The sequence below is a fragment of the Stenella coeruleoalba genome, assembly GCF_951394435.1.
Source record: "Stenella coeruleoalba genome assembly, chromosome: 8".
NCBI classification, from domain to species: Eukaryota; Metazoa; Chordata; class Mammalia; order Artiodactyla; family Delphinidae; genus Stenella; species Stenella coeruleoalba.
This window is the reverse complement of record NC_137154.1, coordinates 87,985,684-88,012,978: the sequence shown is the minus strand read 5'-3', so window position 1 is coordinate 88,012,978 and position 27,295 is coordinate 87,985,684. Positions and strand designations below refer to the sequence as shown.

Genomic DNA, 27,295 nt, shown 5'->3' with positions numbered 1-27,295 from the left:
TGTTTTCATTTTTATCCCTCAACTTCTTATAGTGAGGATTTAGAGACATCATTAAAATGTTTTCTTTTTTCACTTAATCTTCACATTTTATTTTCATTCTCCTTAATAAAAATCCTGAACTCTAACTAACGTCATTACTTTGCTGTTCGCTCAGAGAACAGTCATTTCTGCCTTTATGGCTTTGACATGCCTGCCATTCCAGGCAAAGGGAGCAGCTATTTCAAGACATAAAGACATGAGCTGCATATAGTGTGGTTGGTTTTTTTAAATTAAATGATACCCACGGCACTACCACACACCACACACTGCCGCGTAGCTCTCAGTAAATATTATCTGACTAACGGAAAGGAATTTTGTTCATTAGGATTCAGTGCGCCTCCTAGCTGTGGAAGCTTGTGTCAATATTGCTCAGTTACTTTCTGAGGATGACCTTGAGGCTTTGGTGATGCCTACACTTGGACAAGCAGCAGAAGATAAATCTTGGCGAGTTCGCTATATGGTAGCTGACAAATTTTCAGAGGTAAAATTGTTGCACTGACATTTTTTGAGTACTAAAGAAAAAAAACAGAAACCCACAGATTTGCTGTTGTACCAAAAATTTCTGAATTAGAAGTGCTCATGGCAAAAACATATATAGATCTTCCTGGGCTCAGGATGGGGTTATGTCCCGATAAACCCATTGCAAGTTGAAAGTGCATTTAATACCTGCTGGACATCATAACTTAGCCTCGCCTACTTTAAATGTGCTCAGAACACTTACATTAGCCTACAGTTAGGCAGAATCATCTAACACAAAACCTATTTTATAATAAAGTGTTGAATATCTCATGTAATTTATTCAATGCTGTACTAAAAGTGAAAAACAGAATGGTTTTACACGTATCGGTTGTTTCCTCTCGTGATTGCATGGCCGACCGGGAGCTGGGGCTTCCTCTCTCTGCCCAGCATCACGGGAGGATTGTACTGCATATCGCTAGCCTGGGAAAAGATCAAGATTCAAAATCTGCAGTTTGGTTTCTACTGAACGTGTATTGCTTTCACACTATCCTAAAGTTGAAAAATCTTAAGTCAAACGATCATAAGTTGGGGACTGTCTATACTTGAAGATTGCGCTGTTTTGTGTGTTCATGTTACTTATTTTGTTTAGAATACATTAAAACGTGTACAAATTCTTTTATAGCTCCAGAAAGCTGTGGGTCCCAAAATCACCCTAAATGACCTCATCCCCGCCTTTCAGAACCTACTCAAAGACTGTGAAGCTGAAGTCCGGGCAGCTGCTGCCCACAAAGTAAAAGGTTAAGGCATCAGTTTATGTTGTAGTTTATGTCATTCACTTTGGTGCATTCTTTATGTCAGTGAATTTTGTATTTTTTTTGTTCTAGATTATGTTTTCAAGTAAATAGATGATTTTAATGTGTTGAAATGTTACATTGTCACATAAAGCTACTCCCTTTATATTTAAAACCAAACAGCTGTGTTACCCTGTTTCTGTTTTTAGGGAAAAAAAAAAAAAGGCATTTCCAGGTTGGATTGGTGTGGTACAATACACAGTGGCATATAGATTGACCAAAAAGTGCATTTAAAATAAGCCAGTTTTCCTCCTTGGAGCTTACTTGCTTAAACATATGATTTGATTTAACTTGAAACTGTTGATAAACCCGGTTAAATTTCTTCATTTGGCTCCTTGTAATGGCTCTATGTAAGTATTTTTTTTTTCTATTTATCTCTTTTAGAACTTTGTGAGAACTTGCCCATGGAAGGTAGAGAGACCATAATTATGAATCAGATTCTGCCCTATATAAAGGTAAACCTAACTTTAGTTTATTTTTTGTTTCACTTTGCCCTATATGAAGGTAAACCTTACCTCAGTTTTTGTTTGTATCAATATTCCCTTAAAGCTCTTTGAGTTTAAACTTGGACCAGGGATGAATGGGACAGATATGTTAACATGTGACATTGTTATTTATTACTTATTAGTGCTTTATAAGTGTAAAGTGCTCTTTGGTGCATAGGTTTATATTAGTTGACAGATGGTCTGAGGAAACTTTATCAACTAATCAATACTGAAATAGTGCTGTCTTTTAAAATTCCTTGTGAAATGGTATGGAAGTTTCTATTGTCTTGCAAGAAAAAGAAAGGCTTTTAATTTTGATTTTGTTTTAGGAATTAGTATCTGATACAAATCAACATGTCAAGTCGGCTCTAGCTTCTGTAATTATGGGATTGTCTACGATTTTGGGCAAAGGGAATACCATTGAACATCTTCTACCTCTTTTTTTAGCTCAGTTAAAGGATGAGGTAAGTCTGGCTATAAATTTTGTTATCCTTTGATAGTCAGTGATTTGGTTTGGTTTTTGTTTGGGGTCTCACTGAGATAGAACCCAACAAAGTAACTTATTTTAAACCATTGACAATGTTTGGGCATGGGGTTATAAGTTCCCCAGAAAATGGGCCATTTGATACAGACTTAAAAATGTCTTTCCATCTTCTCTGCCTATTTCCTGCTTATATTCGCTGCTTTTTTTTTTCTCTTTAAACTTAATGGATCTTTGTTTGATAAGTTTCTTTCATTTAAATATAAATATAATAATATCAAAATTATAACATTAGCTAATATTTATTAACACTATGTGCCAGGCATGATCATAAATGCTTTGCATGTATTATTATTACATGTAATTCTCACAACAGTCTTATGAGGGTGGGTCTTATTATTATTCCTATTTTACAGATGAAGAAGATGAAGCACAGAGGTAAAATAACTTACCCAGGGTCTCAGCAGTGGTAGATCTGGGATTTGAATGCATGTAATTTGATTTCATAGCCTATGCCCTTTACCTTTCTATAGATTTTTCATTGAAAGTTCTGGTTAAGATCAGTTAAATTATGTGCTTTGAATTATTTGTGTACTCAGTGTTAAGTATTTCTTCCAAGACAATACTTTTTTCACCTGAGTCAGTACTTTCTTATTTTAAATTTTATTTACTCATTGTGTTGGTAGGAGAATATTGGGCAGAGAACTTGATCTTTACATGTGGTCTTTTGGGGCTTGTGTACTTGCAGTGTCCTGAAGTTCGTTTGAACATCATCTCCAATTTGGATTGTGTAAATGAAGTGATTGGAATCCGGCAGCTCTCTCAATCACTCCTTCCTGCCATAGTGGAGCTGGCTGAAGATGCCAAATGGAGGGTCCGGCTGGCCATCATTGAGTATATGCCACTGCTGGCAGGCCAGCTGGTGAGTATGGGTGCTCTGTGAACTGAAGGATAGCATCAGATAGTAGAGCAGATTTACCATGGCAAGTAGGAGGCCCAGGTAGCTCCTATGGTTATGTTCATTTAGACTCATGAAAGTATGGTCTCTCTTAGTTGCCTGTAGAGTGGTTTGCATTTTCATCAGTGCATTAACTTCTTTTTTTTTTAACTTTATGTATCCTTTTTTTTAAATTTAAATTAATTTATTTATTATTTTTGGCTGCATTGGGTCTTTGTTGCTGTGCGCGGGCTTTCTCTAGTTGCGGCGAGCAAGGGCTACTCTTCGTTGCAGTGCGTGGGCTTCTTATGGCAGTGGCTTCTCTTGTTGTGGAGCACAGGCTCTAGGCGCGTGGGCTTCAGTAGTTGTGGCATGTGGGCTCAGTAGTTGTGGCTCGCGGGCTCTAGAGTGCAGGGTCAGTAGTTGTGGTGCATGAGCTTAGCTGCTCTGTGGCATGTGGGATCTTCCCCAACCAGGGCTGGAACCCATGTCCCCTGCATTGGCAGGTGGATTCCCAACCACTGTGCCACCAGGGAAGCCCTGCATTAACTTCTAATAAAAAGGTATTATAGAAACACATTTCACCTCCCCACTATCTGAAAGCAAAGCCATAGAAGAATATAATTAATTTCTTGGTTTATGTCACATAGATTTTGTGCTACTAAATGTCTCTGTGATTTAAGGAATATTTATCTCAGAAGAAAGGGAAGTATGGTTTTGAGATAAATCAGTTTTGACTTTTGCTCAGGGAGGCTTCCCTGTTTGCCTATATTCTGTGCAAAATGTCTCTGGTTACCACTTTTCCTACATTCTGGTTAAAGGGAGTTGAGGGCTGTCCATACAAAAAAGGAGTGTTGAAGTTTGTAATGCTAGTATTTTGGCCAAAGTCTACATTATCACATTACTGTTTGAGATTCATGGATAGTTGTACTGATCTTAAATTAATTAAAATTTCAGTGCTGGGTTTTTTTTTTGTTTTTTTTTTTGCGGTACGCGGGCCTCTCACTGTTGTGGCCTCTCCCCCTGTGGAGCACAGGGTCCAGACGCGCAGGCTCAACGGCCATGGCTCACGGGCCCAGCCGCTCCACGGCATGTGGGATCTTCCTGGACCGGGGCACGAACCCGTGTCCCCTGCATCGGCAGGCGGACTCTCAACCTCTGCGCCACCAGGGAAGCCCTCAGTGCTGGGTTTTATAGCCACATCCTTCCCTTTCTTTTTTAGTAGATAGCCTCATCAGTTCTAAATTTGATGTGCCCTCACCATGTTGGTTGCACTTACTATAGTATATTATAACTGTCTGTTAAAATCTAGTTGAGGAGATAGACAACTGATGTCTTTTAGGGCAGGGACTGTGTTCAGTGTTTTATTTCCAGTGCTTACCATAGTGCAGTGCCTGGCATTAATCAGGCACTTAACATTTGTTGACTGTTAAGAAAATGAATACCTGAAAATTTTTTGAGAAAGCTCGTAATATGTCAGTTTATAGCCAACATTAATACAGTTTGTTTCCCCTCTTTCAACCCCACTTCTGTTCCTTTCATATCATAGCATATGGGATTTCTTTTTTCTTTTCTTGGATCACTGAATTTGTATTGTTATTTTGGTATACTTAGTTTATGAAATGTGTCTGTGCATGTGTGTGATGTCATATGTTTTATCAAATTTGAAGTGTCCCATTCTTCAAAATGGATGCCAAAGATTATCAGTGTACAGGTTTCCCCCACTGTTTGAAAGTAGAGCATTCCTAAGAAAGCTTTTGTAAGCTGAAATGGCACAAAGCGAAGAAGCAATTACCATAGGACACATCTTGCTAACAGATACAGGAAGTAAATCAAGATAAAGCACAGACGCTCACAGGCACAGTTCAAAGCAATGGCGGCCTGATGCTGAGATGCTGAGTGTAGTTCTAGGGGAAGGAGCTTGGCGGGGCCACTCTTGCTGCTGTGGTGCACACTGCCTGTCGAAGGGCTTGTTGACTCACTGCAAGACAAATGCTGAATGCTGTTTTCACCTTTTTTTGTTAAAAAAATCCCCTTCAGATTTCTTTTGGTTAGTGAAGACACGTATTGTTTTACAGCTCTTTTGTAAAAGTGAAGTGATATAAAGTGAACTTTCGAAAAGTGGAGGATACCTATATAGCTGATGGGGTCAGGCAAAGTCATCCTGTCAGTTTTTTTCCCTCTGCCATTCCCGAGTACTGAGAGTCATCTTCTGTTCTTCACTGGTGACTGTCATGAATCACCTCTCCGGAGTCGAAAGCAGCAGTGCTTAACTGGTTTGCTAAAGATTGAAATAACTGTCCAGAAGGGAGGGTGAATTTTAGTACCATTTCTTGAACCTCTGTCCCTCCCAGACCTGGGAAGCCTGCAAAGGTTGATAGCTCTCCGGAGGAGTATGGAAACAGGCACCTGGTGACTTTGGCTGCCTCATGCTTGTCTAGCAGAGGTGACATGCATCAGTCAGAAACGTTTTGTTATACAACTTCAACTTCTTGTTATTATTATATATTTTATCCTTAAAAAAAAAATCTGTAAAAGACTTTTATTTCAGGTATTCAACTTATAAAATTCTTTCAAGACTTTATGTATGGCCTGGCTTATGGACCATGGTGAGTGAAAGTAAGGCTAAACCACAAGAGTCAGGAAATAAAAGTTAATTAAGACTCAAGAAAAATCCATGATCTGAAACGAAAAATAAGTCTTTGAGAGCGGACATGGTAATAATCTAAGGGTGTGCTAAAATAAAGCCTGTTCATAATCTAGTATTATGAAGCCATTTTATCATATATTCAAAGCACTTTAATTACATTTCTTTATTGAAAATACATAATCACTGGTCAGAAACTTCTTAGGATCCAAAGAAGCTAAAGACTGTGAACGCGTAGACCTCAAGAGGAGGGTGCTGGGAAAGCACAGTTCACAGCGATCGCCCACATGATGTGACGTCCCACGGTGCTGGGTCCGTGCAAATCAGCTCGAGGAGCTTGTCTGCAGCCTGTGCTGGTGCGGCCACCGTTGTGGGGGAGAGCAGTGGTGGAGAGAAGTAGGATGGTTCCACTGTGACTGTGCTGGGACCACTTCACTGTACTCTTGTGCCTGCTTTATTCTCTCTCTGCTTTCTCCCATGGATCCCAGAGTACTCTCTTTAGCTGGAGATAAGTCTGTCTCTTGATGTCACGTTCTTTATCCTTAAGGATTTATTATGATATTAACCAAAAGGGGGAAAATTTGAGAATTATTAATATTACTGACTGGTATTTTCCTGGTGATTCATTTTTACAAATATTCTAGAGATTGTTTGGCAGCCTGTGCATGCTACACTCTTCCTGCTCATCTGCAGTGTTGCATCTGGCTCCAGGCCACTCTGTTCCCTCCCACTCAGCAGTGCCTGGACCGACTCACTTCTGCTCTTCTTTATGACTTCTATCCAGTAAAAATAGGTTTACAGTTTGTAAATCAAATCTCATGGTATTCTTTTTCTGGCTGGTCCATGAATTCAGCTTATTTGGAAATAAGTCGTTTTTTTTAGCTTTCAGGTCACACTGGTGTAATATAAATAGTACATCTTGATTTCTAAACTTTGGAGACGTTTGTTAATGGAATCTTCTGTATCCATAGGGTGTGGAATTCTTTGATGAGAAGCTGAATTCTTTATGTATGGCCTGGCTTGTGGACCATGGTAAGTAAATAAGTTAATGGAAGGCCCATGTTTTTGCATATATCCCATTTTGTTCATATATTTTCTTTTTAGAAAGGAATCCTAATCTGACCATATTTTGTTTTACCAGTACAGGGATGAAGACAGGCTTTCATTAAAATCCAGTTAGCTTTTTCTGAGCACAAGTTTGACATTTCAATTTTCTACCAGTTTTTTTCTATCTTAAATTTTATTTTCTTCATTGAAAAATCTGTTTGCCCTATTTCTCATTCTATTACATTATTTTCAGGCTGTCTCTTCTACACACATATTCATTCCTTTCTTATCTCAAGGTCTTCTACTCGGCCATGCCATCTTTGTGTCTTCAGCCACTGTAGACTGGATTGGACAGGGATTGGAATCAGAAGAAAGGCCTAGGGGGAAGAAATGGCTACTTGTCTTCTTTGAGGTGACATAGAGAAGGAGGTATACAGTGGTGCAATGAAGGTGTCTAGGAGTGAAAGACGTCAGCTGTGACCTAGGATAGAGAGGTCCCAGATTTCTGGTTGCGTGAAGGGCATGCTTACTTCCCCTACCCTGGCTGCTGCTGCCATGATACTAAGAGAGGGAGAGCTGAGAACTCAGGGCAGGGTCAGATAGGACAGCATTTACAAAATAGATTTTTTTAGTATTTTACCTTTTCTTTGCATTTATAGCATAATTCAACAGTCACAGAATCTTTTTCCTCTAGTGCCACATACTGTGTTACAAATAAAAGCTGGAACTGCTGCTTATCAAAATATACAGGCAATTCATGTTTTATATAAAGACACTTCATGTTAACTTGTTAGCAGTTGACTTTTTGACAAGGTCTCAGGTCTGGGTATCTCCTCTTGTCTGCTGGGCAGAAGTGGGTAGGAGGGGTTCCCTCTGTACCAGTGAGGTCCAGTGCCAGCCCCATGTCTAGACCTGGCAGCTTCGGTGTGGTCTGAGATCTGTTCAGATGAGGGCCCTGAGGACTTACAGTGTCCTGTGAACTTTGGTTCAATATTTTGGTGGATAAGATGGGTATCCTGCTTCAGTTCCAGAGCTTCTTATATATACTTTATGTACTGAACGTATCTCTGTGGGTGCTTATGGGTGACTCTTTGGGCGGAGTGGGGATGTTGTGTCTGCTTGTACATGTAGGTGGTTTTGCTGAGGGCATAGTTGGATCATATGGGAGATCATATGGTTAAGGAAGTGAAGAGAATGGGTGTGAACAAAATGCAAATCTCATAAAGGCGTATATATGTAGATAATTTCATTGTTTTCAAACTAGATTGTGAAGATTTTATTTCTATTTTTCTTGTCCTCCAAAGTTACCTTTTTATGGCTTAATTTTTTTCTTCTTAAATGAAACAGAGGTTTGGCAAATCATAGGAAAGGCAGTCTTCTCTTTTTAGAAATAAAGTGTTTATATTATTTCTGATAAATATTTAATGTTAGTGAGTCCCAGAAGATCAGTTCATACTTTCTTGGAAAGTTAGTGTTATAGATTTATTTTGAGGAACTTTTAAAATCCTCCTGTTCCACGAAGAATTGAATTCCTGACACCTTTTCCATGTAGGATTGTTCTGTCGATGCAGGTTAATTAATACTTCCTTTTTTTCTGATTTTTTTTTTTTCCAATTTGGGAGCAACAGAGACCCTTGTGTCTTTTTCTGCAGTAGCATACTTAAGTGGGCATTGCAAATTTGAACCAATGAAATTCTTTGAACCAATGAAACGTCAGCTCTGAAATTGTTCTATACTTAATCACATGGGGTTTTGTTTTCACATTTTAGATAACTGCCGTGTAGTGATCAATGATCAATTAAATTTTTGGAAACTTTTTTCCGCTTATTAAACTACTAAAAGGATATTGTGAAAAATCCAGAGAACCATAAGGAAGAAAGCATCACTTACTTCTCTTCCCACGGTTGAGTGGATAGTATTGGCGAGAGGGAGGAATTTAGAAGGGGAATTTATTTTTTATAGGAGGAAGGGAAAAGTACCAAAGTTAGTGAGCATATAGAGTGTGTTAGAAATTCAGAGGAACGTTGCAAGTCAGCCAGACCTTGAGGGGAGAGGGAAGAAGAGGGAGGGAGAGAGACAAAACAAGCAGAGAGGAGAGGCAGAACCGTGGAATGGTTTGCATTCTTTTCACAGCAAAATTGAGAGAAGCCAAGAACATAGTAGGCATCTGGCCAAGTAGAGTTGAGTGCAGTTAAGGTCTGGGTCAAGGCCGAGCGCTCTGTCTCTGGTTACTCTGGCAGTGAGATCCCTTCCCTGTGGTAATGGCATTAGGATGAGAAAAATCTCAGGCAAATAAAAAAAACAATGAGAGGAGAAGACGCAGATGGGAAGAGGTTGGTTGGGGGGCGGGGGTGGGGGGGACGGTGTGCCCAAGACAAAGAATGTGAGTGTGAAGGGAGGGAATTTGTGTTAGGGGTAGAACAGTTCACTTGAGCTGCTCCTTAGCGAGTGCTTCTAGATATTCCTGGCAGGTTGCTGCTCCCACAGGCTTTGGTCAGGTTGCATGTTGGTAATAAATTATATAGTTCCTTGGCTAAGCTGCCTTGCCTGTTCTCATCAGTGGCGTTACCTAAAAGGATCTATGGGCTGGGAAGAGCTGGGTATTTCCTGTCTGAAAGCCTTGTAGAAATTGTCCAGGATCAGAGCTGTGGCTTGGATAGCTGTTAAGCCACAGCTGTCACCCAGGAGGGTTGGGCCCATCTGGAGAGAGAAGTAGAATAAGGAGTCAGTACCCACCACTCTAGATTTGTTATCCAAACCCAAATTTTGAGTCGTATCGGACACGTAAAGTGAAGCCTTGCCACACCGGTCTTTGCTGAGTGCTGTATGTAGCAACTAGTTGTTGAGAAGATCGTAGCTCAGGCCTTTATGATCTAGATTTATGACATCTTTGCTAAATGACCTCATAGGGAATTATGAGGTTAAAGCAGGCACATATATTCATAGAAGACATTTGACATGTTGTCTCAACAAACAGTTTTAAGGGAAAAAAAAGCAAGTCAGTCTTAAGTTTTTATTTGCTGTTGTATAGATGACAGCAGAGGCCTCTAAATAGCCCCTCTCTGTCATTCTCTCAGCTGTTCTTGCTGCTGCTGGAATAATCTTGCTAAAATACCACATTGGTCATAGGGTCACAACTTTGCTTTAAAAACCCATCATTGGTTTTCTTACACAAAGTCTAAATTTAGCTTTCATGATGCTCTGTGTTCTGGCTCCACCCTAACTGTTCAACCTTACAGTCTCCCAGATTCCAGTTTTTTCCTTTGTGCCCTGGGTAAATTTTTTTGGCCTTTCCAGGAATTCCTCCCCTCTTCTCTCCATTTACACAAATCCTCCCTAATCTTTAAGGCCCAGTGCAAGGCCTCTCTTTCCCGAAGCCTTCCCAGATCTCCCTGTTCTCTGTCCTCTAAACTCCTACAGCCCTCAGGGTCTTTAGTATACAATTTCATGCTTCATTATAATCAGGCTTAGATCACATGACTTCTTGGAACGCATTAGCTTTCGTTTTTCTGCTAAAGTGTGTGATCTTTGAGGGCAGTATCTTATGCATTCTTTCTGTAACACATAGCACATAGTTGGCACTCATATTTGCCAATTAATTAGTGATGTGTATAATGAGCTCCTTACCTCCCTTTTCCTTGGACATTCTATACATTTTGAAACTGTAATAAGACCAAATCAGCATACTAGGAGTCATGGCTGAGCATGCTTGCCACTTCAGTCTGACTAAATTGGAGTGTTTACAGAGTTTTATTTTTGGTCCACCTTTGATGATGATGTAAGTAGAAGTAAACTAGGTTGTGCTCACGCTCTGAGCAGCACCACAACGTGACCTTCACCCCTTCTGCAGTGTACGCCATCCGTGAAGCTGCCACCAACGGCCTCGTGAAACTAGTGCAGAAGTTTGGTACAGAGTGGGCCCAAAATACCATCGTTCCCAAAGTGTTAGTAATGGCAAATGATCCTAATTACCTGCACAGAATGACCACTCTATTCTGCATTAATGTAAGTATTACATAGCTGTTATTGCTAAGCTCAGATGTTAAACCAGTTGTTCAGTACTGTATTATGAATTCTGAATATGTTGCCTTCTATTTGGACTATATTTCTTATACTGATTAATTTGGACAGTTAGGAGATGAGAGAAAAATGTCAATTTTTCAATTTGTGTTAAAATCTGTAGTCAAGTCAGTTGTGAATGCTGGTCTAATTCTGGGATTCTTTGCTACCTTGTATCCTTCATTCACATGCTCACACTAGAAACATTTTCCTGTTGGCCAGTTACTTTCTTATTAAATATTGTCTCTTTAGATTTGGGGATATTTAGAAAAATAAAAGTGTTTTTAATGTGCTGTCTTATTTCTTTTTCTAGGCACTATCTGAAGCCTGTGGTCAGGAAATAACCACTAAGCAGATGCTGCCTGTTGTATTGAAAATGGCAAGAGACCAAGTAGCAAATGTCCGATTCAATGTGGCCAAATCGCTGCAGAAAATTGGACCAGTTCTAGATACCAAGTAAGATTTTAGTATTATTCTTTTTTTTAAATACTTTTAAAATTTCACCCCATATAGGCAGAAATAGCTAAAATTAAATTCGGTGATTTTCACTTCACCTAAGATGTGGGATTGGTTAAAGAAAATAATAGAGTAATTTAACAACCAGTTTTGAGTGTGTGTACTCTGACTTTAAGCTGTGTACATATGTGGATAATTGTTCGAAGCTAATTCTACAGAGAACCTGAGAAATTATTTAATACTTGTCAAGTTTATATTGTAGGTGTTTTAAGATTTTTTTAAAAATTTTAAACTTTAAAAATTACCATAGAGCAAATATATATATACACACACACCATAAAGCATTCCTCTGGCTCAGAAGACTGCCTCTCACAGATGATACCATTGCATTTTAGTGCTTTGCAGGAGGAAGTTAAGCCGGTGCTACAGAAGCTAGGCCAAGATGAAGACGTGGATGTCAAGTACTTTGCACAGGAAGCTATAAGTGGTATGTCTGTTTTCTGCCTTCCAGCTTTTGCTTCGGCTAATGGGGTATGAGTGGTGTTAAGTGGGCCAGGCGATGAGCATCTGGACCTGGGAGGTGGTAAGCTCCCGGAATGCTCGTCTTCTCTTTGGGTAGAAGCTTCTTGGCCCACCACTGAGCTGGCCATTTTCCCAATTCCTAGGGCTGGGTAGGGATGTGATTCTTACTGGTAAGAACAGTTTTTTGTTTGGATTTTAATTAGTTTTTAAAGTTTAACTTTTGATTAGCCTGACAGTAAAGAAACTGACCACAGTGAGAAGCTCATACATAGTCTTATGCTTTTGGGTCATTTTTGTTGTGCTTAATGTTCGCATAGATAGTTCATGAACTTTCTGTACCACTAATTTGCTTTTGTTTGGAATTTTCTAGTGCTTGCATTGGCATAACGAAGAAGAGGAGGGGAAAGACTTTACTAAATTCTTATCACAGGTTTCTAGTCCATGTGTTCTTGAACTGGGTGGAGAGAAAAAATGGAAAACCTTCAAGACCTCATCTGAACAAATGGCAACAACTAAGAAGAAATCAAATTTCAGTGACTCGATTCTTTCTAAAGATTGTTTTTTACTTGTCTTCCTTGTTGGGATAATTATATTTTAACTGTTCTTATTGGTTGTGACCAATTCCTGACACTTGCACGGTCATTTCTTGGTTGTCTCCTAATGATTTATTTAGCACCATCTGATCTCCTGCATCCTCATTGTTTAACCAGGCCCCGGCCACTTAATATTCCACCAAGCCTGGACAGGTTTGGACCCAGATGTGGAACAGAGTGATCCTTTTGATGTTTATATGTATCTGTGTGTCTCCATCATTCCAAAGTGAAATATACATGGTTTAGAATAACTTATTTGATAAGCACTCCGCTTGGGAGACACATTGAGGTTTAACTGTAGTGAGAGCCATATTTTCCTGGGTAGTGATGGTCTGCCTCAGTGTCTCACCTGAAAGGGGAATGTGGAAGCTCAGGGTTCATGTATTGGTTGTTTTGGTTCTTCTTTGCTCGATTTTGACTGTAATCATGTCATTCATAAACCTGAAGTGCAGATGCATCTTGCTGCTAATGTGTCATGTTGAAACCTAACTCATTTTCCACAGCTCCCCACTGTGACTGCGTTCAAAAATACTCTTTCCCGCTGAGAAACTTAAAATCTAGTGCCTCCTAGTAAGCAGTGGTTCTACTGTTTGACTGTAAGATTGCAGTTGTATTTCTAATGAGTAAAGGAACCACTGGTATAATCCACTGTGAGGATTTCCTGCTCTTTGCCTGGTTCTCCTTCCGGCTGTGTGAACATTTGGTCCTTGCTACATTGTACAGTAGTAGCTTTCCAAACTGAAGTTTCATTACTAATTTTTTGGTATAGGTGATGCTGGAATCTTATCATTTGAAATGTTTGTTTTTCTACTTTTACAGTAAAACCTCATTAGTTCCTCCTGGAATTGAAGATAATGAGTTAAGCTGAAGGGTTTGCTGAAGCAAATTGATAGTACGTGAGGAAGCCTGTTGGGTCTGAACTACTTAAACAATTTTAACGCTCCTTAAAAAGCACCCGTTTACCACTTGATATGCTAGTTACTAATCACTCTTTTCAATTATATTAAAATACCTTCCGTGAGGATCTTTGTGAGGCCACACCTTTATTTAGATGCATTCAATTTACTCTTTATCTCTGATATATATACATATGTATTTAATGGATAATTTAAATATTTTTTCTTTAAAATTTATGAACATTTTTCACCTGATCAAACTCAACTTGTCCCTAATGCATTTTTAATTAATGAGGTTTTATTGTAGCTTTTTTTTTCTCTCAGTGCATCTCGCTATGTAGTTTGCTTGTTTCCGTTTTGGTTTTCAGACTGTTTTCTTTCATTCACAGTCTCTTAAACCCAGCGAGCCCTGTTCTGTTTTGTGAAGGTCCAAAGACTCCTAGAAAACTTTGTACATTAAACCATTTCATAAAACCAAGTTTGACCAAATACTTTCAAGTTTGTTTTACCTTGGAAAAACAGAACTTTTAAAATCAGAATTACCTGCCTGCATTTAAAACTGCCAAGCTAGTTTATAGTATGTTTCTATTTTATTACTTTTGGGCTAAGGATTAAATACTTTCCTAGGCAATAATCTCTTCTACATTCTCATTTTAACATCTTAAACTATTATGCTGTAAACAATTTTAGTTTCATGGTTCTTTTTGTTTTTTTATTATCTGCAGGTTTTGTTTGTCTTCATTGAATTTCATATTTGAGAGACTGTTGTCTTGATTGAAACAAATTTGCACAACCCTTGCTTTCCTCTGGTTGGAAATGCCATTGGTTTGGGGATAGACTTTTAAATGGCCTAGTGGACCCCCTGGGGAGCTCTGTGCATTGACCTCTACCCTGAAACTGTGGTAAAGGGTAGACAGCAAGCCCTTGCTTTCTCAGTCTGGGTCAGGGAGCTCAGCAGGGCCCTATCTTTTTGGGTGACCCCAAAGGGACTTCATTGTTTCTTTCTGACTTAAACAATAGGGAATCCCTTTTGTTACTCCTCAGAAGAATTGTTCTTTGGCTCATAACTTTGTCATTTTCTCCATGGATTAGTTTTCTTGTCTTGATTTCACTGGAATGTAAGCTCCAGGAGCTCTGCAAGGGCTGGGATTTTTGTCTATTTTGTCTTCTGCTGTATCTGTAGCACCAGCACCTAGATCAGTGTCTGGTGTACATAGTAGGTGCTCAATAAAAATATGTTCAGTTAATTTCTAAAACGTGCTCTGGTGTGTTTTGTGTGTTGAACAAGTCATCCAAACTGCTTCTCATTACCCTGTCGACACAATGAAGGAATTTCACTGCTTTTAAGAAACGAGCTTTTTGTGGCCCTTCTCCAGTCCCCGTTCCACTTGGATTGTACAATGCCTGGACTAAGCACTGCCATACTTATCCATCCTAGGCAGTTTACAGCAGTTGTTTGATTGACTAGGAAAGTGAAGCAGAGATATATACAACATATGTCAATGAAAGTCTCATCAGTAGTGGAATTCACCTTAGTGTTTCTTTCTGCAATATTTATGGGGTTTAGCCCTCACAGGCTTAAGAGACCAGATCTTGTTTGTCTGCCTGTGCTGCCATGAAGATAGGGACCTGAAGTGCATTCTGTTTCATAAGAAGAAACAGGTTAATATATGGTTTCTAACGAGACTTTGTTGATATAATAGCCCTCAGCTCACAGAAATATCACAGCTTGGCCACGGTGATCCTAGGCCCTGGGGGTCTTTGCTGGACAGCTTGTCTTGACTCAACAGAGATGGCAGCCTGACCTTTGAGCTGTCTTATCCAAGCATCCAAGATACTTGCGTGGACCTCCAGGGGAATCAGATGTGTCATTCCTGACCCAATGGTTAGGCTGTGGTAATGCCGGCTTGTTGCAATTTTATTAATCGCTGTGTTGTTATGGAGTTAAAAATCTTTCCTGTAGAAATCACATTGGTCCCATCCCCCTGGGGATGGCAGGGCAGGGTGGCCAAACAAGTCGGGTGCTCGTTTCTTGCCTTTCACTTAAATTCCTCTGACCCTTTTTTTTTCCTCCTGGCATTCTTGTCTTAAAGCCTCCTTTCTGCACTGCCTGGATGTAAACTGGAGGGAGAAGGAGCTGTCACCTTGTTCTCCTTGGTTGAACAATGAAGCGCTTGTGCTCTGATGTTATGTAATTGTTTCTCTCTGATTCTCTCATATTCCTGTTTCCATCCAGTTCCTTGCTCCTCTCTCCTGTTCACTCACATGTCTCCAGTCTTTTTTTTTGTACCTAGAATAGTCTCACTATTCCCCGTTTGCCTCCACGAGCCTGCTGTTTCCAGGAAATTATATAATGTTCAGTTGAGATGGAAATCTTCTGGAGGATGAAGAGAGTTTAATTACTCATTGGGTAGAGAAGCCAAGTCATTTCTTTATTCAGAGTTGTTGTCTCAAACTGATGTCAGTTCTGAAAGGAGTCCGAACTGTTTGTCTGGGGCTCTGTAGGCTGTCAGTGATCCAGACCTGAGGGATCACCCAGCCGGTACCAGTGGCCCTGCGGGGTAGCACTTTCCATGGCTCTCGAGGAAAAGGCGCCTTCAGTGAGGTCCTGGGGTGAACCAGCTCTCTGCACAGAGACCCACGTGCTTCCCCACTGCAGGGTTGGAACACCTGAGGCATCGCAGGTGGGCTTAGGGGGACGTGGCCTGGTTGGGACAGTTACAGTCCGCTGTCTGTGTCTCTAGTGGTGGCCCAAAGGCTGAGGAAGCTAGATTTTCCTGTGAAGGACAGTGGAGAGCCCAGCACCCCTGGGGCTGACAAGAACCACTTCCTGAGACCCAGAGAGGACACTGGGAAGGTAAGTGCTGCAGACACTCCTGGCCTGAGTCCTTCCCTTCCTTGCCTGGGCCGAGGTATGGGTAGAGGGCAGCCAGCGAGGCAGCGAAGCCAGATCTTTACCTCGCTCCCTGAGGGGACGGTCACGTTTTGAGGGCCACGGGAGTGTATTTTTAAAGCCTGTTGCCCTGCTTCTTGTCCTTCCTTCTGGGAATGCTTTCTGAGGGGTGGGGTGGGCTTGCCAGCGCTCTGTCACTCGTGTGGCTCTGCCCCCATGCAGAGGACAGAGGTGGTTGGCTGAAGAGTTGCTGTTCCCACTCACCTCACAGAATAGACAGTTCTCATTTGCTACAGTTCCTCTCAGGTGGTCACTTCCATTCAAGGAAAAAACCACTTCTGTCAATTTTACTGGGTAAGAGTGCGAACGTTTTACAGGCCCCACTTGACGCCCCTCTGGAGGAGGTATGCCAAAGTTCAAGTTCGGCAAAGTTGGTGCCGGCCACTGCCCTGGGGCTGTTTGTTAGGAGGGTGATTTATGACCTACAGATATGTTCAGAAGAACAGCACAGAGGGTCTGGCTGCCCTGTGCTGATGTCAGGCTGCATTTAGTTTATTTGGAAGATAATGGTATTTTCGCACCCACTCCAGTGGGTTTGCTTGGTGAAGCTTCTAACGATGGGAATAAAGATACAGACCTACTAGAGAATGGAGTTGAGGATATGGGGAGGGGGAAGGGTAAGCTGGGACAAAGTGAGAGAGTGGCATGGACATATACACTACCAAACGTAAAATAGATAGCTAGTGGGAAGCAGCCGCATAGCGCAGGGAGATCAGCTAGGTGGTTTGTGACCACCCAGAGGGGTGGGGTAGGGAGGGTGGGAGGGAGGGAGACGCAAGAGGGAGGAGATATGGGAACATATGTATATGTATAACTGATTCACTTTGTTATGAAGCAGAAACTAACACACCATTGTAAAGCAATTATACTCCAATAAAGATGTTTAAAAAAAAAGTTTGTCTTATAAATCTTTATGGCTTTTCCTTCATTTTCTGTGAACTGGGGCCATGCGAACCTTGTGCTATTGTCCAGGCCCTGAACTGTAGTCTTTCATCTCAGAATGTTCTCCCCTCCCTGCCGCGCTGTGCACTGTTCTCCCAGGGCCGGCAGCTCCCGGCTGTTCCTGCAGTGGCTGCCCCGCGGGAGGAAGTGCCGAGGTGACAGTGCTGCTCACAGCCTCAGCAGCCCTGGGCTCTTTCGTCCGTACCTCTGTTTCACTGAACTTGGCCTCAGAGAAGAGACCGTGGCCGAAAGAGTAGGCATAATAGTCACAACTTTTTAGACCTAAGCCACAGACTTCCTTGGGAAGAAAGGAGTTATGTTTTCCTACACACTCAGGGTCAACTGGCCATACCATTAAATGCACGGTTTGCCTTTGATCTGCAAGTGGAATAGTTGAGGCGAGCCCTCTGTGGCAGACTTGCCAGGTCTCTAGGCGGCCCCTGATGGCCACAAACTGGGGAAACAGTATTAGCTGCTGTTCCTCGAGCCTCGAGCCTTGGTAACTGTGCAGGCATCTTGTCAGGCACCTGGCAAAACCTCACTGAATCCTCGCAGCAGTGTGGTAGGTGCTGGCAGCTCTGTTTCTCAGCTGGTCAAGAAACTCCCCCCAACCCTGTCGTGTCTACTTGGACGTCTTTTCCAGCAACGGAGGCAAGAGGCACTGCTAGGCCTCTGAGGTTGCAGATCACTTAACCCAGAAAAATCCCCTGCCCCATGACTCAGGGAGCCTTCCCCGCGTTTGTTTCACTTAAGGAAAAGGACTCGAGGGTGAGATGAAAGGGAGTTGACTGTTGCCAGGCAGAGCCCTGCGTGTCAGGGGCCAGCAGCCAAGTGAGTGATCCAGGAAGTCATCCAACTGCAAACCAGAAATCGTTCTTAACCCCTCACTCACTCACTGTCCGTGGCCCATAGCAAATTCACCCATCTGCCCCGATGGGGTCAGAGGGTCCCGAGAGCCCTGGGAACTGCCTCCAAAGTCCACTGGCCTCTGGGCCCCGCGGGAGCCATTTGACATCCCAGGGCTCTGGCCTGCCCCTTAGTCCAAGAGGGAATGACCCCAAGGGGTGAGAGCCAGTTCCTTTGACGAAGGGTGTCTACTTGGTTCCTCCCAGACTGGCCCTTGTTGTCTGCGGAGCCGTCTGTGCTCTGGATGTCGCCTGTGGCCCCCGCCTCGTGCAGGGAGCAGTGCGGCAGCCTCGTGCTCCCTGCCCACCCTGGGTCAGCTCGGCAGCTCCTTCCCGGCGGCGGACGGTGGCCTTCCCTCCGAGCCAGCGGGACTGCCCTCGTGGACGGTCCGAGGGCTGCTCTCTGATGACAGAGCTGCTGACGGGCCTCTGTCAGGCGAGGGTTAACAGAGGATTTGTTTATTGAATCACGAAGTAGCTGTCACATGATTTTAATCAAAACACCATTTCCCTGACAACAGTGATGTCAGTCTTGTTATTGCAGGAAGGAGCAGCTGCGAGGGACAGTCAGGCTCCATGCTGAGCCCGGGTTCGGAGACTCAGATCGAGGGAAGCATCATAAATGACGCTTGCAGGCACCGATGTGCCAATCTGCCCTCCTCTTCCTCTTCTCTCTGTCCTGACAGCCTGTCCCGCACAGACACTGGCTGGAGCCCGGCCCCCGTGCCCCCAGTCTCCGCTGAGATTGCACCTTCTGCACTCCTTGCTCCTTTTACCCTTGTTTCTACTTCTGGTTTTTCCAGTTTTCCTTATTTTCCCGGAACTCAGTCATTTGGGCCCCTAGGATCTCTGGCCTCTGACTCCTGGCACCTGGCTCTCCTCTGTGTTCTAAACCAGAACTGGTGAACCAGAAGTCCTGCTAGCCCGAGGTGGGGGACTGTCCTGCAGCACAGGAGTCTCGCCTTCGGAGCCAGCTTCCCGCGGGCGGAGGGGCTGCTGTCCTGTCCTTTCTCTCCCGAGGGCAGGTTAGGTGAGCCTAGGGCTGCCTGAGGGTCTCCAGGGCGGTTCGAAGGAGCTTGGCTGTGGGTGCCTAAAGGCTAAGAGCTCCTTAAGGAAGGGCCAACCTCAGGGTTGCAGGATTAGTTCTCTTAAGCCCAGAAAGACTACAGGAGGCCTGCGTCCAATCCAGCTGAGGACTGATCACAGAGATCAGTGTCAGGGAGGTCGGCAGCGGACCGCTCCCAGGGCCAGTGGAGCAGTGTCCTCAGGCTCTGCCTTCTCTTGGCACCGTCTCCTCTCTGGCGGCTGGGGAGCAAGCAGCTGTCTCTGCAGAGAAAGATACCCAGGCTCTCCAGCCCTTCTCTCTCCAGGAGCTTGGCCTTAAAATTTGGGAGATGGATGAAAACGGCCTCCTAGGTGGGACATGGCTTCTCATGGATGTTCCTTCATCTGTGGTACCCACGGCTGGTGCTGCCCAGAACTCATCACTGAAAACGAAGAGTTTTCAGTGGGCAAAGTTCTTGGTTCTTAACCTGGAGCAGGTGCTCAGAATAGGGCGTCCACCCTTAAGTCTGTGACGGGATTTTGCAGGCTTCAAGAGACCATTTTGTGTGTCCAGTGCTGGGATGCTCGAGTTACATGAGAACAAGACAGGGAGAGGTGTGATACTGTGACAAGTCATTAAAGGGAGCTGGGGGTCTGCTGAGTGCTTTCTTGTTGGAGGCCGTGCTAGGCCAGGCTGCGTCCGAACCTTGCAGTAGAGTTGTGGTTAACTCAGCTAGTCTATGTTCCCAAGTTACCACTGGGATAACGGGCTTTTGCAATGATTTGCCCAGGTTAGCGGCAGGGCTGGGAGTGGTACCAGGGGCCGAGGACTCAGCCAGAGGTTCTCCGCTGCCTCCCGGGCTGTCCCTGGCAGAGAATGGGTAGCCTCCACCCTACCTGGAGGGCCTTTCTGGCCAGAGTGGTGCTCCAGGGGGTGGGCTGGGGAAGCTAGCCTCTGTTCTCCCAAACTTGCTCCTGGCCAGGCCCTCCTTGCCCAGCCCTTTCGTCCCTGGGGCCTACTCCAACTGCCTGGCTGCCCTTTGACCCTCTCTTGGCTGGCACAGGGACCCTACTAAACATTTGGGCTTCTCTAGTGACCAGAGGGCAGTTCTAGTGGGCCCCAGACTGGAGTCGTTTCGGCTGTGAACTCGGGACCCCGCAGCGTGGCGCGCTCCTAGGAAAGGCCTTGGGGGCTTTCCCTCAGTTCAGTTGTGTTCCACCCCCCAGCTCTGTGGGTGGCCCTGGCGCGGTGGTGATGCACTCACTCCTGAGGGTCAGGGTTCCCAGTCAGGCCCCCTTTTCGTATCTCAGGTCCCATTCAGGGAGTGAAGAGAGCGACGGAGTCAGAAGCTCTCAAAGCCTGCCTGACAGGGAGAGCGACGGCTTCTCCCTCCAAGAGGCCAGATCCCCGATACCTCTTTCTTCTGGGCCCAGATTTTCTGAGCTCTCTGCCCAGCCAGCTCTTGGGGGCTCAGCTGCAGGGGGAGTCCACTTCCCATGGGCAGTGTCCTTTCTCATCCGGGTTCCTCACCTGGGGGCTCAGCCCTGCACCTGCTTCACCTCGGCATCAGACCAGCTCTGAGTCAATGCGCTTGGGAAAGTCCCTTAGAAATTTATACAAAGGCAGCTATCAATGCTCCCTATCAATGTATTTGCAACTATGGGTCCAGAGGAATTCAGCTGCACCAGCAGATTGGGACATCTATAGCAGGAAGGCTCCTTAGTCGAACGGCTGGAGGCACAGAGCAAGCTCCGCACTCTGCCTGACCGGGCTTTTGGGTTTGGCCTCAGTGATTTGCCAGTGATGGCTAGTGTCTGAGGCGAGGGTCCAACCCCTTCACTTCAGTCAAGACCCACATCTGTCTCCCAAGGGGACACTGTAAAGTATGGGCCATGGGCAATATTCCATCCCTCCAGAGCTCCTCTGCCTTGTCATTTCTTTTCTTTTTTAAAATTTAAAAAATTTTTATTGGAGTATAGTTGATTTACAATGTTGTGTTAGTTTCAGGTGTACTGCCTTATCATGTATTTGAAGTGACATCACTGGGGCCAAAATGAGGGCAGAGCGGCTGTACCCTGTGCAGGTGACATTTATTTTGTAGCTATGTGGCACCCAGGATTTAGTAGTGCATAAAGCCCAGAACTTCCTCCCATGGTGCCCTGGGGCTGCAGGCAGAGCAGGGGGCTCTCTTCCTACCTGGATCCACCCAGGGAGGGATGGGAACGCTCAGCAGGGAGGGCCCTACCAGAACGGTAGCTCTGAAGAGCGCGAGGGGTTGCAGACCGAGTTGCTAATCTTGAGTCAAGGGTTAGAAACCCCTCTAACCCCGTGAATGGGCCTTAGGGGGTCCAGGAACCAACTCCTCCCCTGAAATTATCTGTCTAAAGTTGTATGTCTGTGTACATATGTTTCCTAGGAAGAGGATCCAAAGCTTTCATCAGCATGTCGAAGGGATCTGTGAAACCTCAACTTAAGAACTAGTGGGGTGGAAAGGAGCAGACGGCCAACAACAGAACCTTGAGTGGGGCCCTGACTGGCAGCGATGGAGCTGGGCTCTGGTGACTGCAGACACGGCATCACCTTGGAGGTGTGGGCACAGCTGACAAGCTCTAGACCCCAGCCCAGCTGGGCCGAGGCCCTGGATCTGGAGCTCAGGTCGCCCTGGTCCCTTGCACTGAGCCTTTGGCTCACGAAGGCCACAGACCGAAAGATGTTCTGCACAACGTGAAGGTCAAGGGCTTGACCGGCTGCTAAAGTTCTGGCCGGTCTCTGCAGGCAGGTCTGTTATTTTTGCCTGTACCCTGGACACGGGGGGTTGTTTTTGGCAACACAAAATCAAAATGATGGAGAAACTTGGTGGGAAAGGGGAAAGTTCGTAAAACATCCTTACTGAAAGTGTTTTCCTTTAAAGAAAGGAAAAAGCAATTGAAACGCAGTGTTACTGAAGTCTCGGTTGCAAACACAGACGACAGCCGTTCGGGGCAGGACTGAGCGCCTGAGGCAAGCGGAGCCGAGGCAGCAGGGCAAGTCAGTGGGGAGGGCTCTGCTCTCTTCCTGCCCTTGGCCGTCTCCCCCGGGTCTTCCACTCCCACCAGGGCCAGTGGATGGTCCCTCAGTTTGGACGCTGTCTCAGTTCTATAGCACGGGCTCAACTGGAATGGTCTGAGTGTAACCAAAGCCTAAACCTGCTGCCAGAAAGTAGGATTTTTTTTTTTTGGCCGCACCACTCGGACTGCAGGATCTTAGTTCCCCGACCAAGGATGGAACCTGTGCCCCCTGCAGTGGAGGCGTGGAGTCTTAAGCACTGGACTGCCAGGGAAGTCCCCAGAAAGTAGGACTTAATAGCGCCCTTTCACTCAGGGTCTGGCACTAAAACAAGTCTCGAATGTATGAGAGTGCCCCAAATGCCTCAGCAAACGGATTCTCCAGCACCCGAGGGCACTGAGCTGGCTCCTGTCTCTCGGAGGGGGACCGCAGTGTGTGCATGTGTGCGCGTGTGTGTGCACGCGCAGCGTTGAACCCTTTTGCACGGAAGATGTGCCATCGTAAGTGCCAACGTCTGGCTGGGCCCCCATTCTCTCCCTTTGCCCTGCAGCTTGTCATAGGTGAGCCCAAGGCGCCTGCCCCCTCCTGCTGCTTCAGAGGTCCTTGCCCGGCTCCGTCTCTGAAAGTCCAGGAGCCCCAGGCAGCCCGGGCCTTGTCCGTGTGCAGAGTGTGGTTAGCCGTGCTTCCGTCAGCGTTCTCAGCAGCTACCGTGTACTCCGGCGATTTCAGAGCAAGGTATTATTTACCCTGCTGACGTCAATGAGAACATATTATCCACTGTCCTTTTCTGCAGCCTGAAACGAGCACCAGAGCTCAGGGAACACAGCCACCTTCCATACTTTTCAAAATTCCACCCCAGGCCTGATGAGGGAAAGGCCCTATCTCATCCACCTGACATTCATATCACCCAGGCTCTTAGAAAACAAGTTGTTTTTATTTTAATTCAAGAGGGTTGGAAACGTAAAAACAGTACATTTTCCTTGCAGAAAAGTACCCCATTTAAATTACGTTTGATACAAAGATCATTTATTAAACTGCATTTTAAAGCAATTTTCTAACATTGAGTGACAGGTTACATTTTGATTTTTTTCACATTGGAGCTATTATGATTTGCACTCAAAATACCAAAGCTATTGAACTCACCATTTTCTTAGTAATTAAAAAAAAAAGCACACAGAAAAAAATAACTACAATTAGATTAATTTAATCAAAAGTAACTCTTTCACAAACCAAACATCCAGCAAAGACCACCCTCCTCCCTTCAGAAATAAGCAAATAATCTTGCCCTTTCTACAAAGTGCAAATATCTCTGTATCAATTTTACTTCCTAAATTGCAATCCCCAAAGAGAAGCAAACCTCCTTTTCACTCTGGTTCTTTTTCCTTCAGAGATTTTGGTGGAGGCAGATTTCTCTCGCCATCAGTAGTGGGACAGCATCACCACGTGTATTTCCTTGATTGAGCAAATCTTGCACAGATAGGCATCACACAGCCAGTGGCAAGTCCCTGTTATCTGTATTTGCTAATATAACATTATTCCAATCTGGGGTCATATTTTTCCAGGATGTTATTTTGTACTTCTATTTTTAAAGCTCCTCCCTAACCCACCCACTTTGCCTCTGAAGACAAAAGTATTCAAAGTATGTTATTTTTTTAACCCTAAAAGTACTTGATCAGCACTTCTACTTGACGGGTCTTAACTGTAAAGATGATACTTTATCCCCCTCCTCAGGACTGGGCTGAGTTCCTGATTCTTTTCTGAGCGACACCCTTTCCTGGGGTTGAGTCTGTTGGTCTGCGATGGTGAGTCAAAGCAGTGCAATTTGGCCCCTTGGCGATCAAGAAAGGGTGTGTCCCGTCATATACTTTTTCAGGAGGTTACTGTATTGTGTGAGGTGGAGAAATGAGACATCTGTGATGTGAACCTGAACTTCTGTAGTTAATGGGATGCTGGAAAGATGGCGATCTGCGGGGCCTGTGTCTCCCTTGGCCTTGTTCATGCAGGGCCACCTGGACAACTATAGTTGTTACCTGGACGGCAACACTTCCCCCAAAGCCAGGCGGCTGTCAAGTGGGAGTAAGGTTTCGGGGACAATGCCACATTCACCCAGTGCTTAACCAAGGTGGGGGCTTTGTTTATACAGCTGTTTGCTCATGAGAAGAGTCAGCTGCTACCCAGGAGGGAAGAGCGTGGATTGAGAAGCCAGAGCACCCAAAAGCCCGTCCCGCCTCCTCCGCTCACGAGCTCTGTGGCTTGGACAAGTCACATAGCCTTCCCAGAGCTTTGGTTTACCCAGCCGTAAAAAATGAGGCCTATTTGCTCAACTAACTTCATAGTACTGTTGTGAGCATTAGAAAAGATTACTCGTGAAAGTGCCTGGTAAATTGATGTACAGACAGAAGCTACTGCTCCTTTTGGACAGACAAGCTGAGCGCTTGGGCAGGAACCATCAAACCTATCACTGGCTGCGGGCTGTGCTGCTGCCTATTTCTCAATCTCTACAACAGTAGGTGCCCCATTCTGCCAAATGTGTTGAAATCTGCCCAGATGTGGACAAGATGGTGGTATAGCTAGGGCGGCTGCGAGTCTTCTGTAATCAGCCAGGCTACCTTCACGGGGAAAAATGGTGAAACAAAGATGTGAGGGGCACTGTGAGACCAGGGACTCGGGGTCCAAGAGGGGCTGTGGAAGGCCAGCCTGAGGTCATCTCGTGCCTTCCGGGGGCTGCAGGCTGACAGACACAAAGAGCTCTGTAATTAGTCTCTTCCCTGGGACCACACGCCAGGGAGGACCAAACCAGCGAACCTGTCAGAAGGGATACATAAATTTGTTATCATTTGTTTTGTCCAGCTTAGAAAGAGAGGCAGATGATACTGCTCTTGTCTTCCACACATCACTCTGAAGATAAGTTCTGGAAAAATTTCCAGAAGCAACGAAACGATCAAAGCTCCCTGCCTATACGATGACTCCAACTTACTACCTGTTCTCCAGTTTTTACCTTTGATGTCTAGGCACAAAGAGACTGAGCGGCTCGGTGGCTTCCAAGGAGGCAGTTGAGGCAGTCCAGTTTAGGGGTACACATGCAGCCAAGGTGAGCCCCGGCACAGGGGTTCTGCAACTGTTCACTGGGACCAGTGTCGTCCAAGGACCCCACGAATTGTCTCAAAGGAGGACGAACGTGAAAAATTATCTAGAGTGAGATTTTCCTTAAGCCAACAGGGAGCTTAAGTGTAACTGCTGATACAGGCTTTTAAATGTAATCCAGGGCTAGAAATCCTGAGCCCAACACAGAAGCCAGTTTTTACCTGGGGCCTGACCACAGCTGGGAGGACCCTGCAAAGGAAACCATTCATTTCCTCAGGTCCACGTGTGTGAACCGCCCGCACCTGAGCAGGGGCTGTGCTGACCACCGTGTACCTGGACCCCCGACCAGTCAGAGGGGAGGCTGCCGCTTCTCACCTTTAATTTCTGGTTGGCCAGCCAGTCACTCTTGGGCTGTGAACACACCCTTCTTCGCAACTCTAACAATTAGGTAGAACTCATTTCTCTGAGAAGCCCCCTTTCGGGCAGAGAGGAAGAGGCCAGTGCCACCGCGAGTCCCTTCTGCAGAGGCCTGTCGTCGGCTGGGGGCGACACTCACACCAGGCGGTCCCCTCCCTCCCCATAAGGGCACAGGCCCCCCACTACTCTGAGGTGAGGGCTGCCTTTGGTCCTGATCGCGGGCTCCTGCAGTCCTGCCTGACTGACTCGGGACACCGCTTCAACGCTCTGAGGAAAAAGCGACTCTGACTTTCTCTTTCCTCGGAGGCAAAGTTGGATGCAGAAAGGCAGGAGTCCTAGAGTGCCATCTCCCAGTCCTCCTTGATGGGCCCCAGATGCTTCCCCTTACGTGCAGATTGGAGGGTCCTCCTCTGTGTTCCCAGGGCAGCAAGAGGGCGGGGCAGGCCTGGGCGGGGCAGAGGCGGCAGGGGACAGTCAGCGCAGCTCACCAGTTTCAAGTGGAACATCCACCCTCTCTGCTGCGCTGACGTGCTGTTTGCCTTACAGGGACCAGCATATCAGCGGCATGTAAATACTAGAGACACACTCGCCCAACTGGAAATTGCAGAGCTAGTGCATTTTCCCCAAAGCAGAGACTAATACCCCTGGATTTAAAAAAAAAAAAAAAAAAAAAAAGCATGAACAAAAAATAGAGTACCACACATATTGCACTTTTTGCTGAATGAAATTTTTACCTCACGTTCATCTCACCAAAGTCTCTTCAGAGGAGCCTGGTTTACAAGATAATAAAGCTAATGGTTATTATACAGTAGTGTACACACTGCTAATGTGAAATAGACTGGAAGGAAAGTCATGATTTCAAAGTACCTCTAGTACTAAGCCTTCGTAGTGTTACTTTAGTATCTGTGAAGAGAAAACTGCTTGGAGGCTCACATAGGTCGCTCACTAGTCGGGGGACAGAGCAACGGCGATGGTCAGACGGGGCTGGGAAAACACCTGACTGACGGATGGCACCAGCCTCCTCTCGCCAGCCTACGTTTCAGCAAATACAGATTGTTATGGAATTTATTGATTTCTGCTCGAAATAAATGAGAAAAGCAAACAGGAGCTTACAACATAGTCCAGCAGGATGGGTCATGCTAGTCACCCTGCTGTCGTCGGTCTGAACAGACCCGCCATGGCTGGGTGCTCCCCAGTGTCTACCTCTGGGGCCTCGACCCTCCTGGGGCCTCTCCCGCCTCATCTGTCAGCCCAGTCGTCCTGCCGTAGCTCCCGGCTTTCCTGGGCTCAGTGGCTCATGGCCCTGTGGGGGGCAGGCATCTATGCCGATCTGTGACTCTGCCATTCCGGGGACTCTGAAATGAGCGGCCCCCGTTTTCAATCTGGAAGGCATTTTAATTTCATAAATATTATAGCGCTTCTGTAGAACATT

At 45.1% G+C, this 27,295-nt stretch overlaps 1 protein-coding gene across 1 annotated transcript in view; it reads left to right on the top strand.

The window, feature by feature from the left end:
- Positions 1 to 27,102, top strand: part of PPP2R1B (protein phosphatase 2 scaffold subunit Abeta) — a 36,708-nt gene extending 9,606 nt beyond the window's left edge. Inside the window, 13 exon segments of the mRNA XM_079930182.1 lie at positions 365 to 520; positions 1,181 to 1,295; positions 1,734 to 1,804; positions 2,164 to 2,298; positions 3,064 to 3,237; positions 6,871 to 6,931; positions 10,797 to 10,951; positions 11,319 to 11,461; positions 11,857 to 11,948; positions 16,217 to 16,329; positions 25,374 to 25,383; positions 25,386 to 25,453; positions 26,410 to 27,102. Of these exon segments, the coding sequence (XP_079786308.1) occupies positions 365 to 520; positions 1,181 to 1,295; positions 1,734 to 1,804; positions 2,164 to 2,298; positions 3,064 to 3,237; positions 6,871 to 6,931; positions 10,797 to 10,951; positions 11,319 to 11,461; positions 11,857 to 11,948; positions 16,217 to 16,329; positions 25,374 to 25,383; positions 25,386 to 25,453; positions 26,410 to 26,502 (1,386 nt within the window). The 3' untranslated portion in view covers positions 26,503 to 27,102.
- The last annotated feature ends 193 nt before the right edge of the window (positions 27,103 to 27,295 follow it).